This window comes from Typopeltis vanoorti, chromosome 6 (genome assembly GCF_054136105.1).
Source record: "Typopeltis vanoorti isolate ZY-2024b chromosome 6, IOZ_Tvanoo_1.0, whole genome shotgun sequence".
Classification (NCBI taxonomy): Eukaryota; Metazoa; Arthropoda; class Arachnida; order Uropygi; family Thelyphonidae; genus Typopeltis; species Typopeltis vanoorti.
Genome location: NC_143554.1, coordinates 90,664,392 through 90,688,803, shown reverse-complemented (window position 1 = coordinate 90,688,803; position 24,412 = coordinate 90,664,392). Strand labels below are relative to the sequence as shown.

The following is a 24,412-nucleotide window of genomic DNA, read 5'->3' as shown; positions in this document are numbered from 1 at the left end:
TTAATGCTGCCTCACACCACCACCCCATGCAAAAAATATGTTTATTAAAAACCTTGAGGGATAGAGCTTACAATATTTCCAGCACATAAAAGCGGAATGAAGAATTACATTATTTAACACAGATCCTCAAAATGGTTTTGAACAGATAATCAAGAAAATCCTCAACACACCTCCTACGACCATCTCACAAAAGCAAGATTTCAAGAATGCAAGTACACCACCATACATCAAGAATGTTACAAATGGGCCAAATTACTATACAAGTATAACATTAAAGTAACTTTTTTACTGCTAGAAAAAATATCAAGATTTCTACATTCCTCAAAACCTTCACATCACCCTTTAAAAAACCAGGTGTCTATAAAATTTATTGTTTCTTTGGTATCTGGAAGATCAGGGGAAATTTGTATGAATGAACATCAAAAAGACGTACCAAAAAGGAGAGAACACAAATCAGACTTAGCATCCTACACAACTGCCATTGGCCATAATGTACTTTGGCATAAAACAAACATGTCTTATATTGAAAAAAAACTTTCACAAGAAAATTCAAGGAAGCTGCAAATATGCTTAGAATCCCAATGCAATGCAACAAAAACCAGGGCCTAATTCTGCACCAAGTTTGGTCAGCATTCATAAAAAAAATACCTAAGTCAGACCTTGGACAGAGTGAACATGAACAACAGGACGTGACAACATCCATCATTGTTCAAACATAGCATGCATTACTGTATGTATAGATACTGCATTCGGATTTTTTTTAATTTGATGAACAGTTAGACAGCCATAACAACATCTAACAGACTATTTTGAGTAATTTCTCATTTCTTGTGTTTAAACTTTTAGTTGCATGTAACCCCTGAAGATGTAAGTCAAACGACATACGAAACTTGTTGGGTTTGTTTATCTTTATTTATCTTAATAAACATGCTCACAATACCGAAATCTTTCTTTTGAACTGCTAAACCACAGAAACCTATGCCTACTAGCAGGTTTTTATATCCCTTGGAATAGGTTGGATATATACTTGCTCAGGAGCACAGGAAACATGGTGCTCAGTTACTAGCATGGAAGGAGGTGATTTGCCTTTGTCATCTGTGCAAGAGTTGGAGGAAAAAGTGATGCCAGGAGGATTGTCCTAGCATACAATCCCCTTGCCAGATCTTGTGGAAGTAGTGGTATATGATGGGAGGCACTGTTGAAGCCACATTATGGCAAGGAGACTGGTTGCTCTCTGTATGGATGTCATGTTCAAGAATCTCATATCTTCTTACTGCATGTCCCCCCCAGTCTTTCTTTGCATCACAAATGAGTACAGTTGTGATGAAAGGAAAGACAATGAATCAAAAAGCATAATATTCAAAGAAGATATCAGAATCTCTGCCAGGGAGGATCACTTTGATGTCTGCTTTATAAACATCCATGGCATAAACTCCAGCATAAATGATTTACATTGCCACTTGCAGACATCCAGACCAGAACACCTGCTCTAGACAGAAACCCAAATTATAACTACATCATCCATAGTCCACCTTCAATTTCATTTTGCCATGAGGGTGGCATGGCACCTGTGCCTTTGTGTGATCCAACATTGCCTATCAAAGAATGCCAAATTTAGAATTTCTTGCTTTTGACCTTCTTTGGTTCAAAGTTTCAATAGCATTCTGTATTTACTGCTCCTCAAATTCTGAAAACCACTCTGACCTGTTCACCTTCCTATCCACGAAGCTCAACCTTCTGCATTCCAGCTATCAAAATAGTGAAGTCATCTTCCTTGGTGATCTTCATGTCCACAACTGTAACTGGCTCATCTTTTCCAGCATTACTGATCAAGCTAGATATGATGTGGAATTTTTTGCTATAAGCAATAACCTAACACAAATCATACATATACCTACCCAAATTTCTGATAACACTCTCCACTTTCTCAACAACTTGGGTCATAATCATGTGCAAGTTTTTACTAACACAAAATGCCAACCTCATCCTTTGGCACTATAAAAGTACAAAGTGGGATGATCTCCATAACTACTACTTCTCTCCATGGTCTGGCTATTGCTTTCATTCTGACAAAGTCACGAAATTATCCTCTTTGGCATTGAAGGTTTTCATCTCCCTTCTACACAAAATTTTCATCCACCCTCCAAGCCCCTGCTTCAACAGAAGATGTATTAAAGATTCGATTCAAGATTTGAGTGATGGTTGACAGTAGACTGAAGTTTAGAGGGCATGTTACAGGTGTTGCAAAGACTGCACATTATAATGCTGCTATGATATGAAGTACTCCGACATATAGGGATAAGGAGGTGGTTGTGCCACTGTATAAAGCATTGGGCAGACTGCACTTGGACAATTGTACTCGAATTTGATCACCTGGTTTTCATTGTGATGTAGAAACATTGGAGAGGGTCCAGAGAAGAGTGACTAAGACAACATTTGGAATGCTGGCTGTGGAGAGAGAGAGAGGTTGAAGAAATGTAGATTGCAGAGTATGGTGGATAGGAGAAAGGATGTGATATGAAGGAAAGAAACTACACCTATGCAGAGGCATACAATAAATGTAAATCAGCCATCTACAAATCCACCTTCATAAAGATCAATGGCAGAAAACTTGCCTCCTGTTCAAATGAAAGCTTGTGACTTCTGGTAACCTGCACTTCCACCTTCTCTCTCTCTCTCATCCAGATGGTGCCACTGTTACAACACCTGTACATATACTTACGCATGCGAGAGGCACAGAAAGCTTCTCACTGTATTAATGAACAAAACCGCTTTTAAGCTCATTTTAGAAGTCTACAAACAAGTGCCATCCTATCGACATGGCAGTTACACATTCCATTCCTTGTCTCAAAACAAGGCTAGGAGTTTGTTTTTATTTTTTAACAAATTTTTGTTCCTGGAGCTAATTAGTTTTGTTATTAAGGATAAGATCCAGCATTTTAGAATTGTTTTGTATTTAAGATTAACGTAATAACTTAATTTCTTCTGTTCAGTCAGATGAGATTTGTCAACATGTTCATAAATGCTTTCATCTGATGATTTGCTCTGGAAACAGAAGGTTCAGCAGTCGCTACTGTAGTAACTCCCTATGATAGTGGAGATAGGTGCCAGAAGATCTAAAGAATGTGGCACTGCCTTATGGCAGATTCTAAGTTTGGATATGATATCAATTTTTTATTTATTTATTTTATTTATGAAAACACTTTCACTTTTCATTCCTAATTCAATGATGTTTGTTTGATGGCCATTTTTGCAAATGAAAGATATCATACAGTGGATGGAAAGGTTGTCATTAGACTTTATGACCAAGTATCTGAAGTTGAAAATAATATACAATTCACACATTTGCTACAAGCAGGGACAAATAGTCTTGTGATGTACACTTTGGAGTAGGCATTCCACAAATCGTAGTTTTCATTTCGATCAAAATGCATGCTATGTTGATGGGAGGGAAATTCTATATTTGATTTATTTAAACTAATAATAAACATCTTTAAATATGGATAGCTTAGTACTGGAATGAAACTTACCCTCTATAGTGAAAAACATTTCCTTCTCAACTGACAGCAAAATTCTGCCACAGACAAATACAGTCAGTTTTATTGTAGCACTAAATATATATGGCATAAACTTATTTTTTGATGATAGGATGGCAGTCATAGCTATGAGGAGTTGTAAGTCAAGGGCTGATGGTAATAACTGTCATGATTTCGGTTTTTTCCAAGTCATTGGCATACCAAAAGTCATTCTCCTTTCCCTGAATTGATAGTCAAACTTCACAAGATATGCAGCAATAACAAACACACTTTTTATCTTGGTTCCTTATTGCACACCCAAAATAATGGATATGTAGTAGGGGACTAAGAATCCATTTTGAAGCTTCCTTTAGTCAAAAAGCAGCTATGACAATTTAAAATTCTATCATTATTAGTTACTCATTCATCAAAACATTTAAGGAAAATGAAAAGCAATATTTGTTTAAACAAAAATTGCATCATGGAATTTTTGAATAAGTTTGACCACTGTTATTATATCTTCCAGGCAGAAATAGCATGCATGGCAGCATAATAAAGCTTAACTGTATAACTAACACCAAGAGGGAAAAAAATACATTTATTAAACTTACTAATATTTCGCTCGTTTTCTACCCAGCATCATCAGAACACAATGATAATGTTGTGTGACAGGCACACAACACTAAACCAAGTAATTGTAGAAACAATTTAAAATTGTAACTGACACCTAATGTCTTTACATAGCCTCTATGGGTCATAAATACAAACTTAATTCAGAGAAGTTCAGCTATTAGGTCTTAAAGTGATAGTCCCCCAGATCTTTGGTAAATTAATGCAACCATACTTGTTGAGGTTGGCAGAATGCTTCATAGCTGATACTGATTCTAAGAACACTAGTTATCTGACCCATAATGGGTGCCACGTAAGGACATTAAGTGTCAGCTACAATTTTAAATTGTTTAGTGCTGTGTGCCTGTCACAGTTATGATGATTATGCTCTGATGATGCTGGGTAGAAAACCAGCAAAATATTAGTGAGTTTAATATAAAAAAAAATGTGGATAATGAACAACACCTAAGCCTTTCTTTGCATACGTGTGGCAGCATTTAGCAAGAATGTATGTGAATGGATAGATGGAAGGGGGATCAGTTTAGAATAATTGGAGTACTATATATATTCAGTATGTTTACAAAAAAAAAATGGTTAATATAAGAAAAGCTTTTATTTCATGCTCTTCTCTGATATCTGTTATGGTATTGCCATTTTCAGGCAAAAATGGTCATGCAAGACAGAATGGAAAAAGAAAGAGCAGATGCCAAGAATGCTGTTGAAGAATATGTATATGAAATGAGAGGCAAACTGAGTGAAGAATTAGAGAAATTCATATCACAACAGGTAATGTTTTGCTACATAGCTTATTCTTTATGATTTAATATGCTATTTAGTATTAAAATAAATGTTCAGTTGTAATTATATATTTATCTTTGTAGGATAAAGAAAAGTTTATGAAATTTCTTGATGAAACTGAAGACTGGTTGTATGGTGATGGTGAAGACCAACCAAAAAGTACTTATGCAGAGAGGTTAACAGAATTAAAGGCAAGTCATAATGAAAATGCACTGTTTGGTGTGATCTGATTTTATGCATTTTTCCTTTGTGTGTGTATGCTTCATTTATTGGCAGTTGAGTTAAACAAGCAATATTATAGCCATGGAGTTGGCAGATTCATTGCAGATGCACAGTTTATTAACATTTTGTCTGTCATATTTGAACCTTACTCATTTATGCTCCCTGCATTCATAACAGATTAAGTGCCTGTGGATTCTTTCATTTCGAAAGAATCCAGAAAGGATTATGGATTGTTTCAACAACATGCAAATTTCAACATACCAAACTGAAGTTATAATTAATTGCTCTGCCATAGTATAAAATAGGTTTATGAAAGCTAAGTTGTTCAGCCATAAAAAGACTAATCTGTGGTCTTAAACTCAAGATAAAACACCTTCTAAATTTACAACATTTATATTTAAATTTAATAAATAACTTGCATTGGCTATTTATTTCTATATAGTAATTCATTGAACTTAGTGTTTTTTGACTACTAAAACAGATAGCGTATACTTTCACTGTGTGGACACCACCACTTGCTTATAAAATTGTTCATCCCATAATGTGAAAAGTTTTGTATTGCACATCAAGTAGTAAACTTCCTTGGGCTTTGCTGAAACCAGATGTGGATTTCACTCTTCTTTCTTCCATTCTTTCTACTTTTCTAAGTCTGCTTACAACATTAATCCTTCATATTCAGATGCTAAAGCTGCTGATAATGTTTCAAGTGATCACAAATACGAGAGCTTTTATAATTTATAGTACACTTAGTATCATGGATGGACAGAAAAGTCAAGCAGGAACTAGTTAACATTGAATTTGAAGACCTGCAAATAGTTTTCTTTTGAAAATAAGCAAGTTGCTTTAAAGTATAGCCAATGGAGTAAATGAAGAGAAAGGAATTTGTTCATAAGTTTGGAGCTGAACTGCTTGGCCAGTAACTAGCTCCACAATGAGCTGTGTAATGTCCTCTTGTACAAAATTTTTAAGGAGTCACGGGAAGACTATCAAAAATGTTAGAACACTACAGGATTAATGATGATTCAGAGATAAAATAAATGCATGGAATCAAACAGAACCTGATATCTTGGATGCTAAGATCATGCTTTCTGGTGTAATATGTCTGTACCAAGAATGATTGGAGTTAAGAAAAATGTTATCTTATCTTATCTAGATATTTGATATTATAAAGAGTGGAAAATAGGTAACTTGTTTACTTGTATAGCAAATTTTGTGAAATGAGAATGCACTGTAATCAGCAAAACTGGATAGGTGGTCTGCTGAGGGTCATTGATATATATATATATAACAGTAGAAAATGGATGAAAGAACAGAGCTTCCTATAATAACCCATCTTCCTTAGATTTTTGCCGTTCATCAGATGCTTTAGAAATGTGGGGACAACCACTTATGTTTCTCGAAACTTTCTGTGGCTTTTGTTAAAAGGTGAATGGCATGAACAAGGAGAGTCCCCTCTTGATTGACATTGGTGGAATCCATACCGGTGATAATTTCATTTGAGAGATTTTCATGTTAATATTAATGAATTTTGCCATTATTTTAGCAAAAAAATTAAAGAGGAGCAATGGGACAGTAATTTTATGGCAAAGATTTAATATTTCATAGTAGTAGTAGTAGTAGTAGGTTGAGTATTGGCTAATTTCCAAGCCATAGTACCAGTGGAAGAGAGTATAAAAATGATGAAAGTCCTCTACAGAGCAAAACTTTCAGAATCACTTATCAAGATCAGAAGACTTAGTATCCAGTTTTTTTTACTTCCATCAGTGAAAGGCTATAAACCTATAATACATCAGTGCTGTGGGAAGGATAAGGATTTTTTTAAGTTTGAACTCTTGTATCTAAAAAAGATACAAAAAAATCTGAGACTAAACATATACATTTTTCATGGTTTGTCTCAGATTTCATTAAGCTTGTCCAATGAAGTGGTGCTCCTGTTAAGAAGAAATATCCTTCTCCCTCATGTGGTAGTTCAACAAGAACTCAATGTTTTGGTTTCAAATATGCTGACGCATTATTATTATATTGAGGTGCAGAAGTTAGCATGTCTATAGTTGATTCAAGCAGCTTTAAAGCAACTTGACGAAACTTAAATAAATACTTAACTTAGTTGTGTTTAAGCTAATACTTTATTAACCATATGTAAAATGCTTTGCTTCATATATTCATGAATGCAAGGCATTAATATATGACAGTAAGCTATTGTTGCTTAATCCGACATTAATATTTTGTTCTTATTAAACTATTGTTAATCATCCTTGTGTCATTCCTGAAGTCTAGCAGTCACTCACTGTTTGTTGTTTGAGATTCCTCTCTTATCTATAATCAGGTTCCACAACACCAAACACATGCTGAGTTTGCAACCCACTTGGGTTATAACAGGGTGGCTCCTTGAGAACTTGCCAATGCTGGGAGGATGAGGGGAGAAGAATATGATTAATGTGGATGCAATGACTCCAAAAATGGTGGGACTAGCTTGGCAAACATTGATCGCACTGGGGAATGGGGGCTGTATGGAATTTTTTATTCAACTCAGGCTACTTATTTAAACCAATCAGATTTTAAGAGATTTGAATATGCTTCATCCTGACAATTATCATGCATGGTCGCTAATTTCAGATGCATCAAGAATAGTAGATATTTCTTAGCATTAATAAATAATGTGAGACCACAATTATTGGCATTACTTGAGAGCTGGCTTAAAATATCCCTAAGGAAGAGAATGTAGTGGGTACGGTATATTTAGTGATGATAGAAAGGGTGTGGAGTTTGATTTAATCCTCTGCTGATTGCAGAAGTTTAAATCCAACTGGAGTAGAGATCCCCAAATGGTGGTAGTGGTGGTTGGCAATATAAATAATATAGGCAGTGGGTTTGAGGCTGTTTTAAACAGAGGTTAATAGGAGAAATTACATAATAGGATGCTTCAGTCCTCTTCAGATGGCAAGGGTCGCCTGAGGAGGACTGAGCTACTTAGACAGATAATCCTTATGGATAAAAGTAGGACCATTATTGTGGACAATTTCAACTCTGGTGATATTGACTGGAGAGGAGGAAAATGCATACAACACAGGAGAAAAGGAATTTTTATAGCTGCTGAAGAATGACTGCTTTAAGCAGTATGTGATAGAAACAACCGATGGTACAACATGGACCTAGTAATGGCAAATAACATGAGATCTTTGAATTAAAAAGATATGGGATGTGAACTATAAGGTAGGTAATTAGGATCCTGAAAAGGCAATTCCTTGGCAGTAAAAAGTGCATGGTAGAGGAATCAAGATTTTGAAGCAAGAGATGCATTAAAAGAATTGATCCATTATTGGGAGAAAGGCAGTGGTGACAATGCCTGGGAGCTTGATAACCATCGTGAGGAAACATAATCCGACTATGAAAAGCATTTAACCTTATAGGCAATGAGAAATGAGAGAATTTTGCTATTATGTGGCAAGTGAAAAGAAAACTTTAGAAGAATAACCATAGTAGTGAATACAGAAAGTGGAAATTGTTAGATGTTTTAGAAATAGTAAAGTGATCACTCGTTATCCTAAGTAGACTCATTAGTTGTTGGGATGTGGAGGTGGAATAAATGAGGTATTAAAGCTCTTGCACAGTCATTGATTCAAAACTTTACAGTTGGATTGGATGGAATATTCAAGAGAATTCACAGTGCCTGTAAATCAACAAAAGCACAATTTCTAATGAGCAAGTCAAGATAATTCCATTATATAAGGATAGGGCTAGGACTGAAACAGAGTGGTGATTATAAATCGTACTACCCAGTTTGGGATAATTCCTAACCAGTCTCCATTACCTTGATATATTGATCAGTCTATAATTTGTTATCTTCTATAGAGGATATGGTTTTGTTAAAGGTAGGTCTTTCTTTAACCTGCAGAGGTCGTGGCTGATCTGACAGATACAAACAAATTGTTTTAATATAAATATTCTAACACATATCCAGTTATAGCTTGGAGGTCATGACTAGCTGTGCATACATATATTACGAGTGATATTCCGCACTGTTTATGCCATCAGTTTAGTTTAACACATGTTATGTTATGTAAAGGTTTGTGATATTTGATAGTAAAAGGTATCTGAGAGATACTGCGAACTCTGATGATCAGTATAGTATTGGTTTACTTTTTTTTTAATTCACTGCTGAAAATGGCTGGAAAAATATATCAGTTGGATAATCCATCAGATGTTGAAGAGATTCAGTGAATGTTACTCGAGTCCGATGATGAGAATGATAGAGTTAGGGATCCCATATGTCCCGGTTTTATTACTTCTGTCCCGGTGTCCCGATATGTTTAGTTCGGGATGCTAAATGTCCTGGATTTTTTACAATATAAAAATATTAACATTTCTAATAAGAATAAGTACAAGTCATAATATTTTTGGGTGCTTTTAAAAATGCATGTTTACAAAACAAAAAGCAGAGACATATTTATTTTGTAGTTTGGTGAATTGCCATAATGATAGAATTTTGGGAAATGATTTAGTTCCATACATTTCATTCAGCCAGAGAAAAGAATGTCAGAATGAGGGAGACAATCACCCAACTGTATGTTTAATTAATCGCAATCACGGCATCTATTTCGTTCGTCTGGTCGGCCATAAATTTTTAGCAATCTTTTGTCTCAAGCTTAGTTCGCATAGCATATGATATCCGATGGTCCGAAATGTTTCTCATTGCTCGACATGTTTTTGAATATTAACGTGCCACGATAGTTCATTTCCTTTCAACCAATGAGAAACATTTCGGACCGTCTGATATTGTACGCTATGCGAACTAAGCTTCACGCGTCAGGTGCTAAACTGTTTTTATATCGCTACAGGGTTTGTGATATAACCTAGTTTTGAACTGTTCATTTCGTATTCTTGCATTCTCGTATTAATTGTGAATATTGTATTTTTTAAATTAATAAAGTTATACCATTTATTACAAAATGCCCAAAAGAAAGTGTAATTTCAATGAAAAATTGAAGGATCTTTTTCCTTTCATTTTCATAACAAAAAGCAGTGATTGTGATGATAGCTCAAGAGTGAAATGTAGCGTGTGTCGTGCAGAATTTAACATTGGCCACAGAGGTAAGGCAGATATAACTGACCATGTCAATACAAAAAAGCACAAGTCTGCTGTGTCTGCAAAAAGTTCAAGTCAATCATTGACATCATTTTTTGGGTATCAAAAGTTAGGTAGCCAAGAAATGGAGTTGGTTGCACAAGAGGCTACATTTGTTTTTCATGCAGTTAAACATGATCACAGTTTCCAATCTATGGATTGTACGTCCTCTATTTAAAAAAAATTCTTGAATAAGAAATTTTCATGTGCACAAACGAAGTGCAAGGCTATTATTACCATTGTCTTATCACTACATGTAAAAAGTGAAATATTAGAAGATCTGAGGAATGTAAAATATTGTTGCATATCCATAGATGCATCTAATCATATTGATCTTAAGATTGTACCTATCAATGTGAGGTATTTCACTGTTGATAAAGGGATTTCAACAGAAATATTAGAATTTTCTAGCCTTCCTGGAGAAACTTCTGATCTAATTTGTAATCACATTTTAAATGCTGCTCAAAAATATAACATTACTGATAAAATAATAGGCATTTCAGCAGATAATACCAACACAAATTTTGGTGGATAAGAAAAGATAAAATTAATGTTTTTACTAAATTACAAAACAAATTAAACAGAAAATTAAAAGGTGTAGGTTGTGCAGCTCACATTATACATAATGCTGTACAAACTGCTGCTGATATCTTACCAATAGATATTCAAACAATTTTGGGTAAAGTTTTCCAGCATTTTCACTGTCAGAGTCAATTAAACATGCAGCCATGTTTAATTCGTTTTATTGAAATGTACGATGGGCTTAAATCCTATTTCTTGTCTCAAGATAAATGTCCAACTATTTTGAATGCGTTTTTCAGTGATAAGAAGTCTTTCATTTATCTTCTATTTTTAAAAATCAGATGAAAATGTTTTCTGAGGCAATCTAGCGAATCGAAAGAGAATATGCTACTACGGGTTGTGAGGTAAAAAAAGTGATAGACATTCTTATTACGAAAATTTTATTGCATGAAAATGACAAGTATTTACCCAGTGAAGTGAAAATCGAAATGAAAAATCTTTGTGAAGAAGGTTTAATGACTGAATCATCATTTAGAGACATCTCCAATTTCTACTTCACTGCAATTCAATATATTCAAGAATGGACTCAAAATCAGTTTAGTGTATTTACTAAAATGGAATGGGCTTGCTTGAACACACTTGTATCTTTGTAAAATTTAATGGAATGTGTCAAAGAATTTAAGACCATCTTACCAAATTTCAACTTAAATGAAGAGAACTTATTTGATCAGTACAGCCATGTTAAAATGTATGCAACTGAGTATAAAATTAATGAATAGAATAATGCCAGTTGTAAACTTCAGGATAGGTGGAAAGAAATCTTTGGTCATTTTAAAAAGGAACAAATTACTTACAGTGAAATATCTTCAATTATAAATTTTTGTTTGACCTTATCAGGATCAAATACTTCTATTGAACGAATTTTTTCATTGATGAATTCGTTATAGACAAATGAAAGGAATCGCTTGCAACTGGACACAATTAAATCTATCATGCTTGTTAAAACCCATTACAGAAACATGTCATGTTCAGAGTTTTTCGATATAGTATCTAAGAATTGACAACTCTTGCACAAAATCCATTCTTCAACCAAATATAATAATGATTCTGTAAGTAGCAGTAAAATGGGACAGGCAACGACCAGCTGTAATGTACAAGAAGAGGCAGAATAAGGAAGAGAGGAGGTATTTATTAAAAATTAATTATAAATTTGTTTTTATTTTTTTTAATTTTTAAATTAAATTAAATTATTTTATTTTTCATATAATTTCAGATATTATGCATCTACACAATATGCATGAGGCTCGTGTTTTTTATATTTTATTGTATTTACATTGTAGTTCCCGTTTTATTGACATATTAACATTTTATATCTTTATTCTATGTCTTTATATTTCATATACTTATTAATGTTTGATTTAAGTGTTACGTGTTTAAGCGTTGTTATTAGAATTCTATTTATTTGACGTATGTATAAACATTTATGTTATCTAAGAAATCAAATTCAAATAAATATTTAATTTTTTTATTTTAAAATACATAATGTTAACGAATAAAATTTATTTCTCTTAACCCTTAATTCTACAAAGCTTATTGTGTCCCGTTTTTTTGTTTTCAAAAAATGGGATCCCTAGATAGAGTCGAATGCGGAAGTGAAAGTGATATTTGATAGTAAATTGTATCTGACAGATACCGCAAACTCCGATGTCAGTATGGTATTGGTTTAGTTGAGTTTTTTCTTTTCTTTGTTTCTTTGTTCAATAATTTCTAGATTGTAACTGAAAATAAATAAACCATGTATTATATTCGCAGCTTTTTTTTTTTTTTTTTTTTTTTTTTTTTTTTTTTTTTTTTTTTTATTGCATTTCAGCACATACTAGTAATGAATGTATCTCTCGGATACACTTGACCTAAGCTACAGTTTTTTCAACCGCAATCTCCACATGGTTAAGGAGAATGAATATGCACACTAATCTTTTGGATTTTGTCAAGGTATTTGACAGGATTCCAATTCTACGTTGCAAGATTGTTACACAAACTCAGAAGAATGAGTATGAAGTATAGACTTGTGACAAGAATAGGAAAGTGGCAGACTGACAGGTATCGGAAAGTGATATGGAAAGACTGAGTCAAAGAGAAAAGGGTAATCAGTGGGATAACACAGGATTCTCTATTTGGGCTTCTGTTCTTTTTATCATAGGGGTGGTCTAGATAGTAATATACAATTGCTTGCTGATGCAAAGTTAGGAAGAGTAAAGGCTATTTCAGATACAGAATTCTTGTGCTCTGATTTGAAGAAAGAAAGAAAAAAAACTGGTTTCAATGGCAAATGACAATGAATGGCAGTTCAATGTTGCCAAGTGCAGGGTTATACATTTTGGAATGGGGACATTACAGCAGGGTATTATATTAACACTCCAACCGGTTAAGATGTCCATAGATGTTCAGCAAAATCTGGATACGATTCTGTAACACCTATTCAATAACATGGATAAGAAGTGCAGTTTGGTCTCACTATTTCCTCCACCTAGCTGACCATGGTGAATGAAATATGCCAACTATCTTATACTTCATTGTTATTTCAGCGGTGCACTTCATATCCATGTTTTGCAAGGCAATTAAACACATCATGGCCAGTACAGTGGTTAATAGTAATTTGATACAAGTGGTCAGTATACAGTTAGAGACCTCTAAGTGATACTTCATAGTATTTAATTAGGGGACCACAGTAAAGTTGGTTGTCATAACCTATAGCTGCAGTGTTGAAGAAAACACTTCTTTTTAGAAATAAAGAAGTTATTCTTTCACTGTCCAAGACATTGATAAGACTGTATCTTGTATATTGTGCTCAGATATTGTCATCTGGGTGCAGAGGAGATGAAACAGTTGAAAAGATCCAGTGGAGATCTATTGAATTGTATACAGGAAAACCTTGCTTAATGCGAATTCGATATGTGCAATAATCAGTTGGAATGATTGAATAAAATGATGCTAATTCCTGCTTTAAGTGAGTGATTAATCAGTTAACACAGTTCTTTTACATTAAGCAAAATTTTTTGTCACCAATCTGCAATGAGCAGTGGCACTTGTCAGTGTAGTGGGCAGTAGCTGGCGACACTCAAAAGTTGACTCAAAGCTATCCACATGCAAACTCTGTTTGCTTGCTCAATCACTTTTCCTTCATTTTGCTTTCATTTAGATATCTATAAGCTTTATTATATTCAACCCGTGATACGAAAAAGAGAAAGACTGATAAAGCCAGTGGCAGTAATAAAAAGAGAAGAAAAGTAATTATGTTAGAGGGAAAAGCTGGAAGTCGTTAAGAGACATGAGTGGTGCTAGTAATATAATGATTGTGTGAGTCTCGCACAATTATTGTATATACGTGCATATGAAGGAGTGTGAACAAGAAGAGAATGTTGAGACTAAGAAGCTAATGGCAAAAGAACTTGAGCTAGTTTTCAATCACATTGAGCATGCTAAGGAAATTTTGTTTGAATCTGATCCTGCCAAAATCTTGATAAAGAAATCGCCAACTATCGCAGATTGCTTGACAAGATGAAAAACTCGAGCACTATTCAAACATCTTTACTTTATAAAAAAAAAAAAAAAAAAAAAATCAGCTAACGCCTTTTTATTCCCGTATATACGGGAGTAGGCGAGGCCATTTAGCCCTATCTAACTTTTGGAGACTGAGTGGGCAGTTCAATCTCCACTGGTACCCAATCAGAGACAGATGGCCCAACGCTATCACTAATAAAGCAGTACGCAGTGAAGAGAGACGGCTCAAATGTGCCGCCATCTCGTGGTCTCTAACCCTAACACAATATATTTAATGTCTGAAATAATGTGGGTTCTACGGTCGATTTTCTTGAGTTTACAGGACGAAAAACCCGAGTTTCCGGGAGGAAAAACCTGCTTGCCCGTGCCAGAGATCGACTAACTCGGGAACCGGTCGAAAAAAGGCTTAGAAAAAATTTCCTCTAGTCGCCGACTAGACTCGAAACCAAGACTTCCTTCGTGCGGCCTAGCGCGATGGTGTGCAAACGCCACATCCACTGAGCTACACAGGCTCCTGAGCTACACAGGCTCTGTTCTTTATTCTTTTGTAAAAAAAAAAGTAGCTCAATCAAATGTTTAGACATTAAATAAAAATTTAAGCAATTGATTTTTATTAACTTTGATGATTTTATTCTCTAATATAGCTTTTTTTTTCTTTAAAATTTATGCTAACTGATGGATGAATTATAATTATTCCTATTGTTTATCATATTGCTTAGCACACATTAATTGATGGATTAATTAATCGCATTAAGCGAGGACAGACTGACAAGGAATGTAGTTTTCATAAGTTTTGAATACTAGACAGAAAAGAGGGGAGATGATAAACATAAGTTGGTAAGGGAATCTTATGGTATAGACAAGTGAGCCGTTACAGTTCATGGCAGAGGAGGAAAGAACTTGGCCATCCCTGGAAACCAAGTAAGGATGTAATTAGTAAGATCAAGGTTCTGATGACATGATTGTGGAATGGGGAAGGAACTGCCACTGGATGTATGAGTGTATCTTCAGTCTGGAAGAGGCTCATCCTCAATGAGGTCTTGGAGGAGCTTGCATAATAATAACATGCAGTTAAAGCAAAACATTTAATTTCATTTTGTGTGTGCGTATCTTGATGCCAAAACTACAATAAGAAGTGCAGTATAGTAGATTTATCATAGCTTTGTCAGCTTGTGAGACTAAAATAACTTTGGTGTGCTAACTTATTATGTAAATCACTGAGAATTCATGAGAAGAAATCTTAAGATATAAGATGAACTCTAAACATGGATTTTTACAGATTTGTTGGTTGATGGAAATCATTTTTTGCCATTGTAAAATGAATAGATTCTTCTTCTTCTTTCCACTCTTGATGTTGCAGATGAAATACCAAACTCAAATTGATAAGTAAAAGCAACCATAAATTACTCTTACAACTATAAATATAAATCTTAATACACAGTATTGTGATCTGATCCTTACTCTCAACATTTTGTAACAAGCATTAGCTCTACCATCATGCACACTCTGCACTGCAGGGACTGACACTCTCAGAGGCCCATCTAGACCTTACTCTGCTTTGTTATAGTAAAGGAGATGTTTTTGCATAGTGCTGTCACAGTAGTTTTTTCAATATAAAGTATATTTCAGAACAACTTCACACTGAATGCATAGGTCACATCAAAAACATTTTTTAACATGCTAAACGAAGAATGAACTAAGATACCAGACTCACTAGCATAAACTTGATTTCCATGATTTTATGAGTTATTTGCTAGTCTTTATTTACAAAAATAAAAGAAATAAATCCTTCCTGAAAAATGCTATTTTGAATTATTTGTTATTGTATTTCATTCACTGGATTTATACATGACTGTGGCTTTAGACAGTGACTGATTTAAAATGTTCATTTATAAAAGCTGATCAGGAAGGGGGGGGGGTGTAGAAAAATTCAAGTACATGCTTGCCCTCCATCCTCGAGAGTGCAGGTAAGAATCTTTGTGAATGTCTTTAAGTGGCAGATGAATTTCATTTCTTGGTGAAAACTGCCACCATGCTTGTTGGAGAGAAATAGCTCCGAAATGTTCCTTCTTTGACCTCTAGGATTTTTTAATTATCTAGCCCTTAGTCTACCACTACAATTCTGATCTCTGATTTTCCCTTTCAATCATTTCTAACTATAGATGACTTTGTAGGCATTGCCCACAAAGTATTCCTGGTGAGATTTTTACAGGGTAATTAACCATTGCTCCTCCCACCCTGAATTTTATCTGGGCTTGGGACTGGCATATGCGTGGGATGTATTCATGACTGTAATCCATGTGTGTTCATGGGGCTGGTTTGCCTGTTCTGGGGGGGGGGGGGGGGGCTTATGAGACTGGCTAATTCACCTTTAGTTCAAAGAGACCTGTAAAGGTTCCTCACATCACTGACAGGAATCGAACCATCAGTGATGTGAAGAACCCAGATCTTTCTGACCAAAGGGCTTCATCTATACTGACTGAGCTACGGAGGCTCTTCCAATGCAATTACTGTGCAAAAATCTCCCTCAAAACATAATCCTGATTATATATAGCTAATCTAGGAATCCTGTTTAAATAAATTGCTGGAAGGTGGTGGGTTTGGAATGGCCTGCAGCTACTATATTCTTGTGAATTGTATGTCTGAGATGTCTTAGAATAATTCATATTCAGAGAGAGAGTGAGCTAGTGAATAAGAAGCTGTGCTTGGCAAAGAATTCATGGATTTTTGTGTGACATTGTAATGGTGTAAGAATGTTCTTGAGGCGATCTTCAACAAACCATATGCATCAAACATCTGAACATTGGGGATTTTGTAGATAGGCTTATTCATACATCTGAAATTTTTTTTTGTGTACTAGACCCCTGTGTCAAAAGAAATTATTAATATCTTGACAAAATTGATTGGAAATACTGATTGGATGTCCTGGACCAGGTCAGTGTAATTTCTTCACATATGTTTCTTATGGCTGCATTACCAAATTTGGAGAGATATATTTCATGCGTGAATAATACTATTTTAACACCATTTCACTAATGGGAGGGGGGGGGTATGCTTACACTCTAGACTAAATTAAGCTGCTGCCTTTTCTAGTAGATGGTGTATCTGTAAATATTAAAAATATTCTTCTAAGAAAATTAGTTTATTTCTTTATTTTTTTTAAAAAAACTTCTCAATAATTTTCATCAACATGCATACAGAAGGAGTCAAATTGATGCATAAGTGTTACTCTCTGTATGTAATTTATATTTCTGATAGTTTATTATAACTGATAGTTAATATTTCATTAATGAAGATTAGTATGAACAGGAATAGCCAATGCTCCATTATTTTTCTTTTCTATTTAGAAACACGGAGAACCAGTCATACATAAAATGATGGAATTTAATCAACGAAATGGTGTTATAGAAGAGTTTGCTCGCCTTCTGCAGCAGACAAATAAGTTTCTAGATTTGTATGCACGTAAAGATGAGATGTACTCCCACATTGAACCGGAAGAAATGGATAAGGTAAGTACCAGACCGCAAGTGTCTCTTCATTTTGCTAGGAGCCATTGCTTAATTTGCCAGTTTTTTGCCACGTGGGACATGATGCTTTATCTTCACTTGAAATAAAGCCGAATGACAAATAATCTCCATTGTAGTGCGGACAATGGTTTTAGATGTACTAACATCACTTACTACTTCACTGTTATCTAATTTTCATTTTTTTTAAATTAGAAATGTGTCCATGTTGAATGGATCCTTAAAAAAAAAAACCAAAGTAAAAAAAAATTGATGAATCTTACCAGTTAAGAGAAAATACAGGTATCACTTGAAATTACAGGTCTCGTAACATTTTAAAAGTGCAGCACTCGTAGTTTTCACTAAAATTCAAAACAATTGAAACCAATTCAGCTGTGTCAAGGAGAAAAATGCTCAAAGATTTCAGGTGTTGTTCACTGATTCAACCCATCTCATATTGATATTATATTGGTATAATAAATCTATATTATACCAATATAATCATAAATTTTATTCACTCTTAACAATTCCGTTCGATGCAATATAAACATTGACTCTTCGTATACTTTGTAGGTAAAATGCACAAAAAAGTAACTGCTTTAACATAAATTTTTATTCCTTTATATCAAAATCTTGGAGCACGCCATTTGAAAATCGCTGCTTTTTTGCCATTTCATAAATCTATGCACACTGACAACAGTATTAGTTACTGTTGTCAATTACTCTATAGTTACTGTACTTCCTCCTACGGTCTCCATTGTATGTTGGATAGTAATTCTTTTTATCCACATCTGGTACTATTTTTTTCCAGATCAGTCAAAAGGTTAAAATTTCAATCCAGAACTAAGGGATGTAGTTTACTGGAAAATTGTCTTGCATTTCCATTCTTCACAATTCTTAATACTTCAATATCTGCCAGACTTATTTCCATGTTACCCCTTTCTCACCTTTATTCTGGTTTATTTCACTCTTGTTTTCATCTTTATCTAACAGATCTCCATTTATTAATATGAATGTTCCTCTTCATGTTTTTTTTTTTTTTTAATTATAAGCAATTATCATTTGACCTACAGCAGTTCTGAAGTTTATAAAAACTTAAAGCTTTTTTTATTTAATTTTTTTATATAACGCCCCTGATCCAGACAGTGTCATAAGCAGATGTTAGGTCAATGAAAGTGGCTACAGATTTAAGTTTCTTCTGGAAGCCTGCTTCAATTTGAGTTGCCAGGGCCAGCACCTGGTCACAGCAACTTCTTCCTGGCCTGAAGCCAGCTTGTTCAGTTGGGAGTGCTCTTTCGATGAGTGGTGAAATTCTTTTAAGGAGAATTTTTTCAAAGAGCTGAAAGGTGGTGCAAAGCAAGGAGATAGGTTGCAGGTTTTTCACATCGTTTGGATCTTTCCCTGGTTTGGGCATGGCAATTATTTTGGCTTCCTGCCACAGCTTTGGTAGTTTACCAGTAATGGTGATTTCTGAGAAAAGGGCAGCCAGCCATGTTTGGCCATGTTGACCAAGATGTTTTAGGAACTCGGGGAGTATACCATCCACTCCTGCAGCTTTGCCATTCTTGGAAGTTTTAAGGAGTTTATGTAATAACTATATAAATGGCATCACATTCTGTTTCCCATCAGAAACTAGTTAGTAACATTCTGATCATTGAAGAGGAATACATATAAAAAAAAAACTCGTACAATAAACATCTCCCCCATGAGCAATTCCATTTCTACTTTAATAACAAACTAAGTCCAAATATCAGAAAGATATCTGCATTAAAATGGGCGAGATTTAATTAGTTACAAAGTGTAAGCAATCAGTCACCATGCTGAATTATTTTTGGTCCATCTCAAATCAACACTTTCTTACCAATCCTCCTGATATCACATTCTATGGAACAAACAGTCTATTGAGAAAACCAAAATATATTACAATTATTAGATAAATTTAATTTATCTAATGAATAATCAAAGGAATTAAGTTATACCTTATTTAGTGATGGATGAAATAATAATAATAATAATAATAATAATAAAGGTAAATGGGGAAGGTGTGAAAAAAAATTGAAATTAAGAACTAGATATGCAGATAATATAATCTTACTAGCAGAAAATGAAGTTCAGAAAAGGGAAAGATGATAATCAACAGAAAAGAAAACTAAATAACTATGACATCACATAAAATAAGGTACAATCAATGAAACCTAGTAGAATAACTGAATGTATCAACAGCCTCATTTGGAAGAATAGGAACATAAGAAACAGAAATAAGGATGTACTATTGGCACATGCAAACACTATGAAAATTAGACAAAATAATGATACCATTGAGATGAAAAACATTAAGAAAAATTGAAGCATAACAATATTGAACAAAATCAGGAACTCTAAAATCAGAAAATTGTGGATTAGATCCAAAAACCAAAAAAATGGAAAAAATCATATAGTAAAAAATGTAAGATAATGTTCTTTCTATATGATTCCAGAAGGAAGGCAAGGGGAAGATGACAGGATCGTCTTGAAAACAGTGCCACTACAATCAAGAAGTTGTAATACATCATCAAATTCCTGACATGTGCCCTTAAGGGGGTGTACAGGATATGATAGTATTACATGAAAAATTTACATCTTTACTAACTTCCTATCCACAATTTTCTTCCAAATCAGTCTGTTACTTGTCAAGACTCCAACATTATCAGATCTTATATTTCTATCGTCTAAGGCACTTTGTACCATATCAATCCACCTATATCTTGGTCTTACTCTGGGTCGTTTTACTGCCAACCTGGAAAAGAATACTTGCTTTGCTAATCTTTCCTCGTCCATTCTGTTTAAGTCACCATACCACCTGAGATTAGCTCTGCTAACGCATTCCTGGATGCCGACAATGTCAAGTTCTTTCCTAATATCCTCGTTTTTAATATGATATTGCCATTGATGCCATCTGTTCATGCCTCTAATCTTTCTCAGGACTCTCATATCTGCAGTCTTTGGTCAAGTGTTTTACTTCTGACCCAGCTCTCAGATCCATAAGTTAAAACTGGTTTGAACACTGTCTTGTATAGAGCTAATTTAATGTTCTGACTAATTTTTCTCTTATTCCATATGAATTTATTCAATTGACTTCCTACCATATCAGCTTTGTTGATTCTGTTGTCTATTTCCATATTTAATTTACCATCTTCACTAAAAATCATGCCAAAGTAGCTGAAATGTTTTACTTATTCCACAGGTTCTCCATTCACAACACAGTTGATATTTTCAATGATTCTACCTATTTTCATTGTCTTTGTCGTTTTATTGCTGACCTTCATACCATATCTATTACAACAGTTATTCAATTTTAGTAAAGGAATCTTGCAAACTTATAGCAGATTTATTTAGAAATATAACATTGTCCACATAAAGCAAAGAGCATACATTAACATCTCCAATTCTGATATCATGTTTAATACCACTTTCCTTCATAATGTGATCCATATAGACAATGAATAACAGACGGGATAATGTACATCCTTGTCTCACACCAGATTTAACATTAAATCATCTTCCTGTACTTCCTTTAATTCTAACTACTGACTTACAACTCAAATAAAGACTAAGTATTGCTTGATATAATGCCCCATTGACACCATATAACTGTAGATTGATAGCTTCTCTCTTGGCACCTTGTCATATGCCTTTTCCAGATCTACAAAACATAAATACAGATCTTGCTTATATTCCCATGCTTTCTCAACTATTTGTCGTAAAGTGAAGATCTGATTTTGGCCTGAATCCAGCTTGTTCTTCACCAAGCTTTTCTTCCACAATTCTTCTCAATCGTTTCTCAAGTATAATGGCATAAATCATGCCAGGAACACTCAGTAGGGAAATACCTCTGTAATTCTCACATTCAGTTTTATTTCTCTTTTTATATATGGGTACTATGAGGGCTCTACTCCAATCATCGGGAATTCGTCCCTCTGTCCACGCCTTCTGAACTATGCAGTGCAACCACTGTAAGACTTTTATACCACCATACTTCAGCATTTCTTGTCGAATATCATCTACTCCTGCTGACTTTCCACATTTCAAGCTTTTGATGGCTTTTTCTACTTCAAGTATGGATATCTATTCCTGACTGTATGCCTGTTGAGTGTTTTTTTACCACTAGGCTATCACTGCTTGTTTCATTTAGCAATTTTTCGAAGTAATTACTCCATACTTCAAGGATATCTTTTTCTCCAGTTTTCATGTCATCTTTATCATCTCTAATTCCTTTTACAGTTTGCTCCATTCCTGAGCTTCTTCAACAACCTCCAGAATATCTTACCACCTTCTTGATATTTATTTTCTATGTTCTTGCCAAAATCCTCCCATGACTTTTGTTTAGCTAGTTTCACAGTGTTTAGCTTTCTTACATTTGTTTCTGTATTCTCTAAGAGCACAAGCTGACTTATTTGCCAGGAACTTTTGGTATGCTTTCTTCTTTTCCTTCACTGCCTCTTTGACTTCCTGCGCCCACCATGGAGTTCTTATTTTTCTATCCTTGCAGACAACCTCACCACATGCCTCTCTGGCTGAATCAATCAGGGTTTTCTTCAAGGCTTGCCACTGAATCTCCAAGGTTTGGTTCCTGTTTTCAAACTCTTTCATTTTTTCTTCAATAATCTTTGTGTATTTTAGTCTACAGTTCACATCTGAGAGCTGCTCAACTTTTATTCTTTTTAAAACTTTCTTAGATGTTATTCTTTTCAATATGAAATTCAATTTTATCCTGCTCAAGACTAAATAGTGATCACTTCCAATTTCAAATCCTCTGTACACTCTGGTGTCCTGAAGCAGAGAGAAAACATCACTATCAACAATAATATAGTCAATGCCTCTTCTCTCCATGTGAATTTGTGCACATTTTTATGTTGGAACATGGTGTTAGTAATAACTAGTCCATGTCCTGAGCAGAAATCGAACAGGTATTTGCCATTATTATTAGCTTTGCTCTTTTCTCCAAATTTTCCCAAAATATTTTTGTATGTCTGACAATCACTTCCTACTCTGCTATTTAGATCCCCAACAAGGACCAACTTTTCTTTTTTCATTGTGTCAGTTGCTTTCTCTAAAGCCTCAAAGAATTCCTCCACTTCTACCTTAGTAGAACCTTCTGTGGGATAGGCACAAATTAGTCTCATTGTGCAATTCCCCATTCTGATATGTGCCCACACCACTCTACTTGAGACTGCCTGACATTCAAGAAGATTAGCCTCGTATTTTGTGTTGAATACTATGGCTACGCCTTCTTTTCCTTGATTGTCATTGCCTGAATATAACATTTTGTATTTATTGCTCAGAAATATCTCGCCAGTTTTTGTCTTTTTTGTTTCAGTCACCCCTATTATGTCGATCTGGTACTTATCTAATTCCTCAGCTAGCTCCATTTCTTTGCCATTCAGGCTTCTTATGTTGATAGTACCAATCTTTAACTCTGGTGATATTGAGTTGGGGTGTGTGCTTTCAGATTTGTTCCAGTAGCTGACTTTTCGTTGTTCCTGGTTCCCTGGCTAAAACAATGGGGGTCTTGTTTAACCGGGCAACGCCCCAGCCGGCATGAAATTTTGTCATGTTGTACCATCATTTTGTATATTGGTTTAAGTCAATAAGAATACAATTTGGTCAGCTAAATCCCAAATTGCCAGCCCATCCTCGTTTGTTGAGTATCCAGGTAGATACCCAATAGGGTGCACCACGAAAAGGTGAGGATTGGACATTAGGTCGGAAGCCCTGGTCGGTTCTCTGCATTCCTTTAAAGGCTATGTGGAGGTCTCCTCTCAGTTATACAGTTTTGACCCTTAAGCACCCCCAGTTGTAATACATTGGTTTAATTTTATGAGTTAATTCACCATAAACCCATAAATATCGAAAATTGCCTACATTTCTTCTTATCATCCTCACAATATCAAATTTTATTTTAAGGCAGTTTATACACACCTACAATCCTGCACATCCATTACAGTATGAATTAAGAAATAAAATTTTTTTTGCAAATATTATATTAGCTAATATAATGCAATCTACATAGCAAAAAACTATAAACTGTCCAAGTAAACATCAAGTTGCAAAGAGACATTAAAATATCCATTTGTTGACAGTGTATATAAATTGACCAGACACATCTTTAAGTGCTTCTTGCAAGGCAGTATTTAAATCTAGCTACAAATTTCAGTATCTTCTCAATGTGAAAAAAATTACTATTCTTTTGCTGTTCAAAATTTAAATAATTATTGTTGAGACTATTATATCTCCCATTTCTGATCTTCCAAAAAAAATTCTGGCAAAAAGAATCCAATTAAAAACAATCCAACAACAGAAAACAGCACAAACATGTTCCTGATATTGTGAATATTTACTTTCATATGTAATACTCTTTCCTACTGGAAACAAGTAGATAAATGTTCATTGCAGATAATTGCAATAAATGTTCACAGATTGAAGACTGTATGGAATCCATAGGATTTTTACTTTGTACAATCTCATTTTAATACCAGTATTTAATTACTTCCTCTTTTTTTTTTCCTCTTTTTGCACTT

At 34.5% G+C, this 24,412-nt stretch overlaps 1 protein-coding gene across 1 annotated transcript in view; it reads left to right on the top strand.

Annotated features, from left to right (window-relative positions):
* Window positions 1-24,412, top strand: part of LOC150105699 (97 kDa heat shock protein-like) — a 207,079-nt gene that overhangs the window by 162,316 nt on the left and 20,351 nt on the right. The window contains exons 14-16 of the mRNA XM_090395021.1: window positions 4,785-4,910; window positions 5,006-5,113; window positions 17,700-17,861. Of these exons, the coding sequence (XP_090251147.1) occupies window positions 4,785-4,910; window positions 5,006-5,113; window positions 17,700-17,861 (396 nt within the window). The remainder of the gene's footprint in view (window positions 1-4,784; window positions 4,911-5,005; window positions 5,114-17,699; window positions 17,862-24,412) is intronic.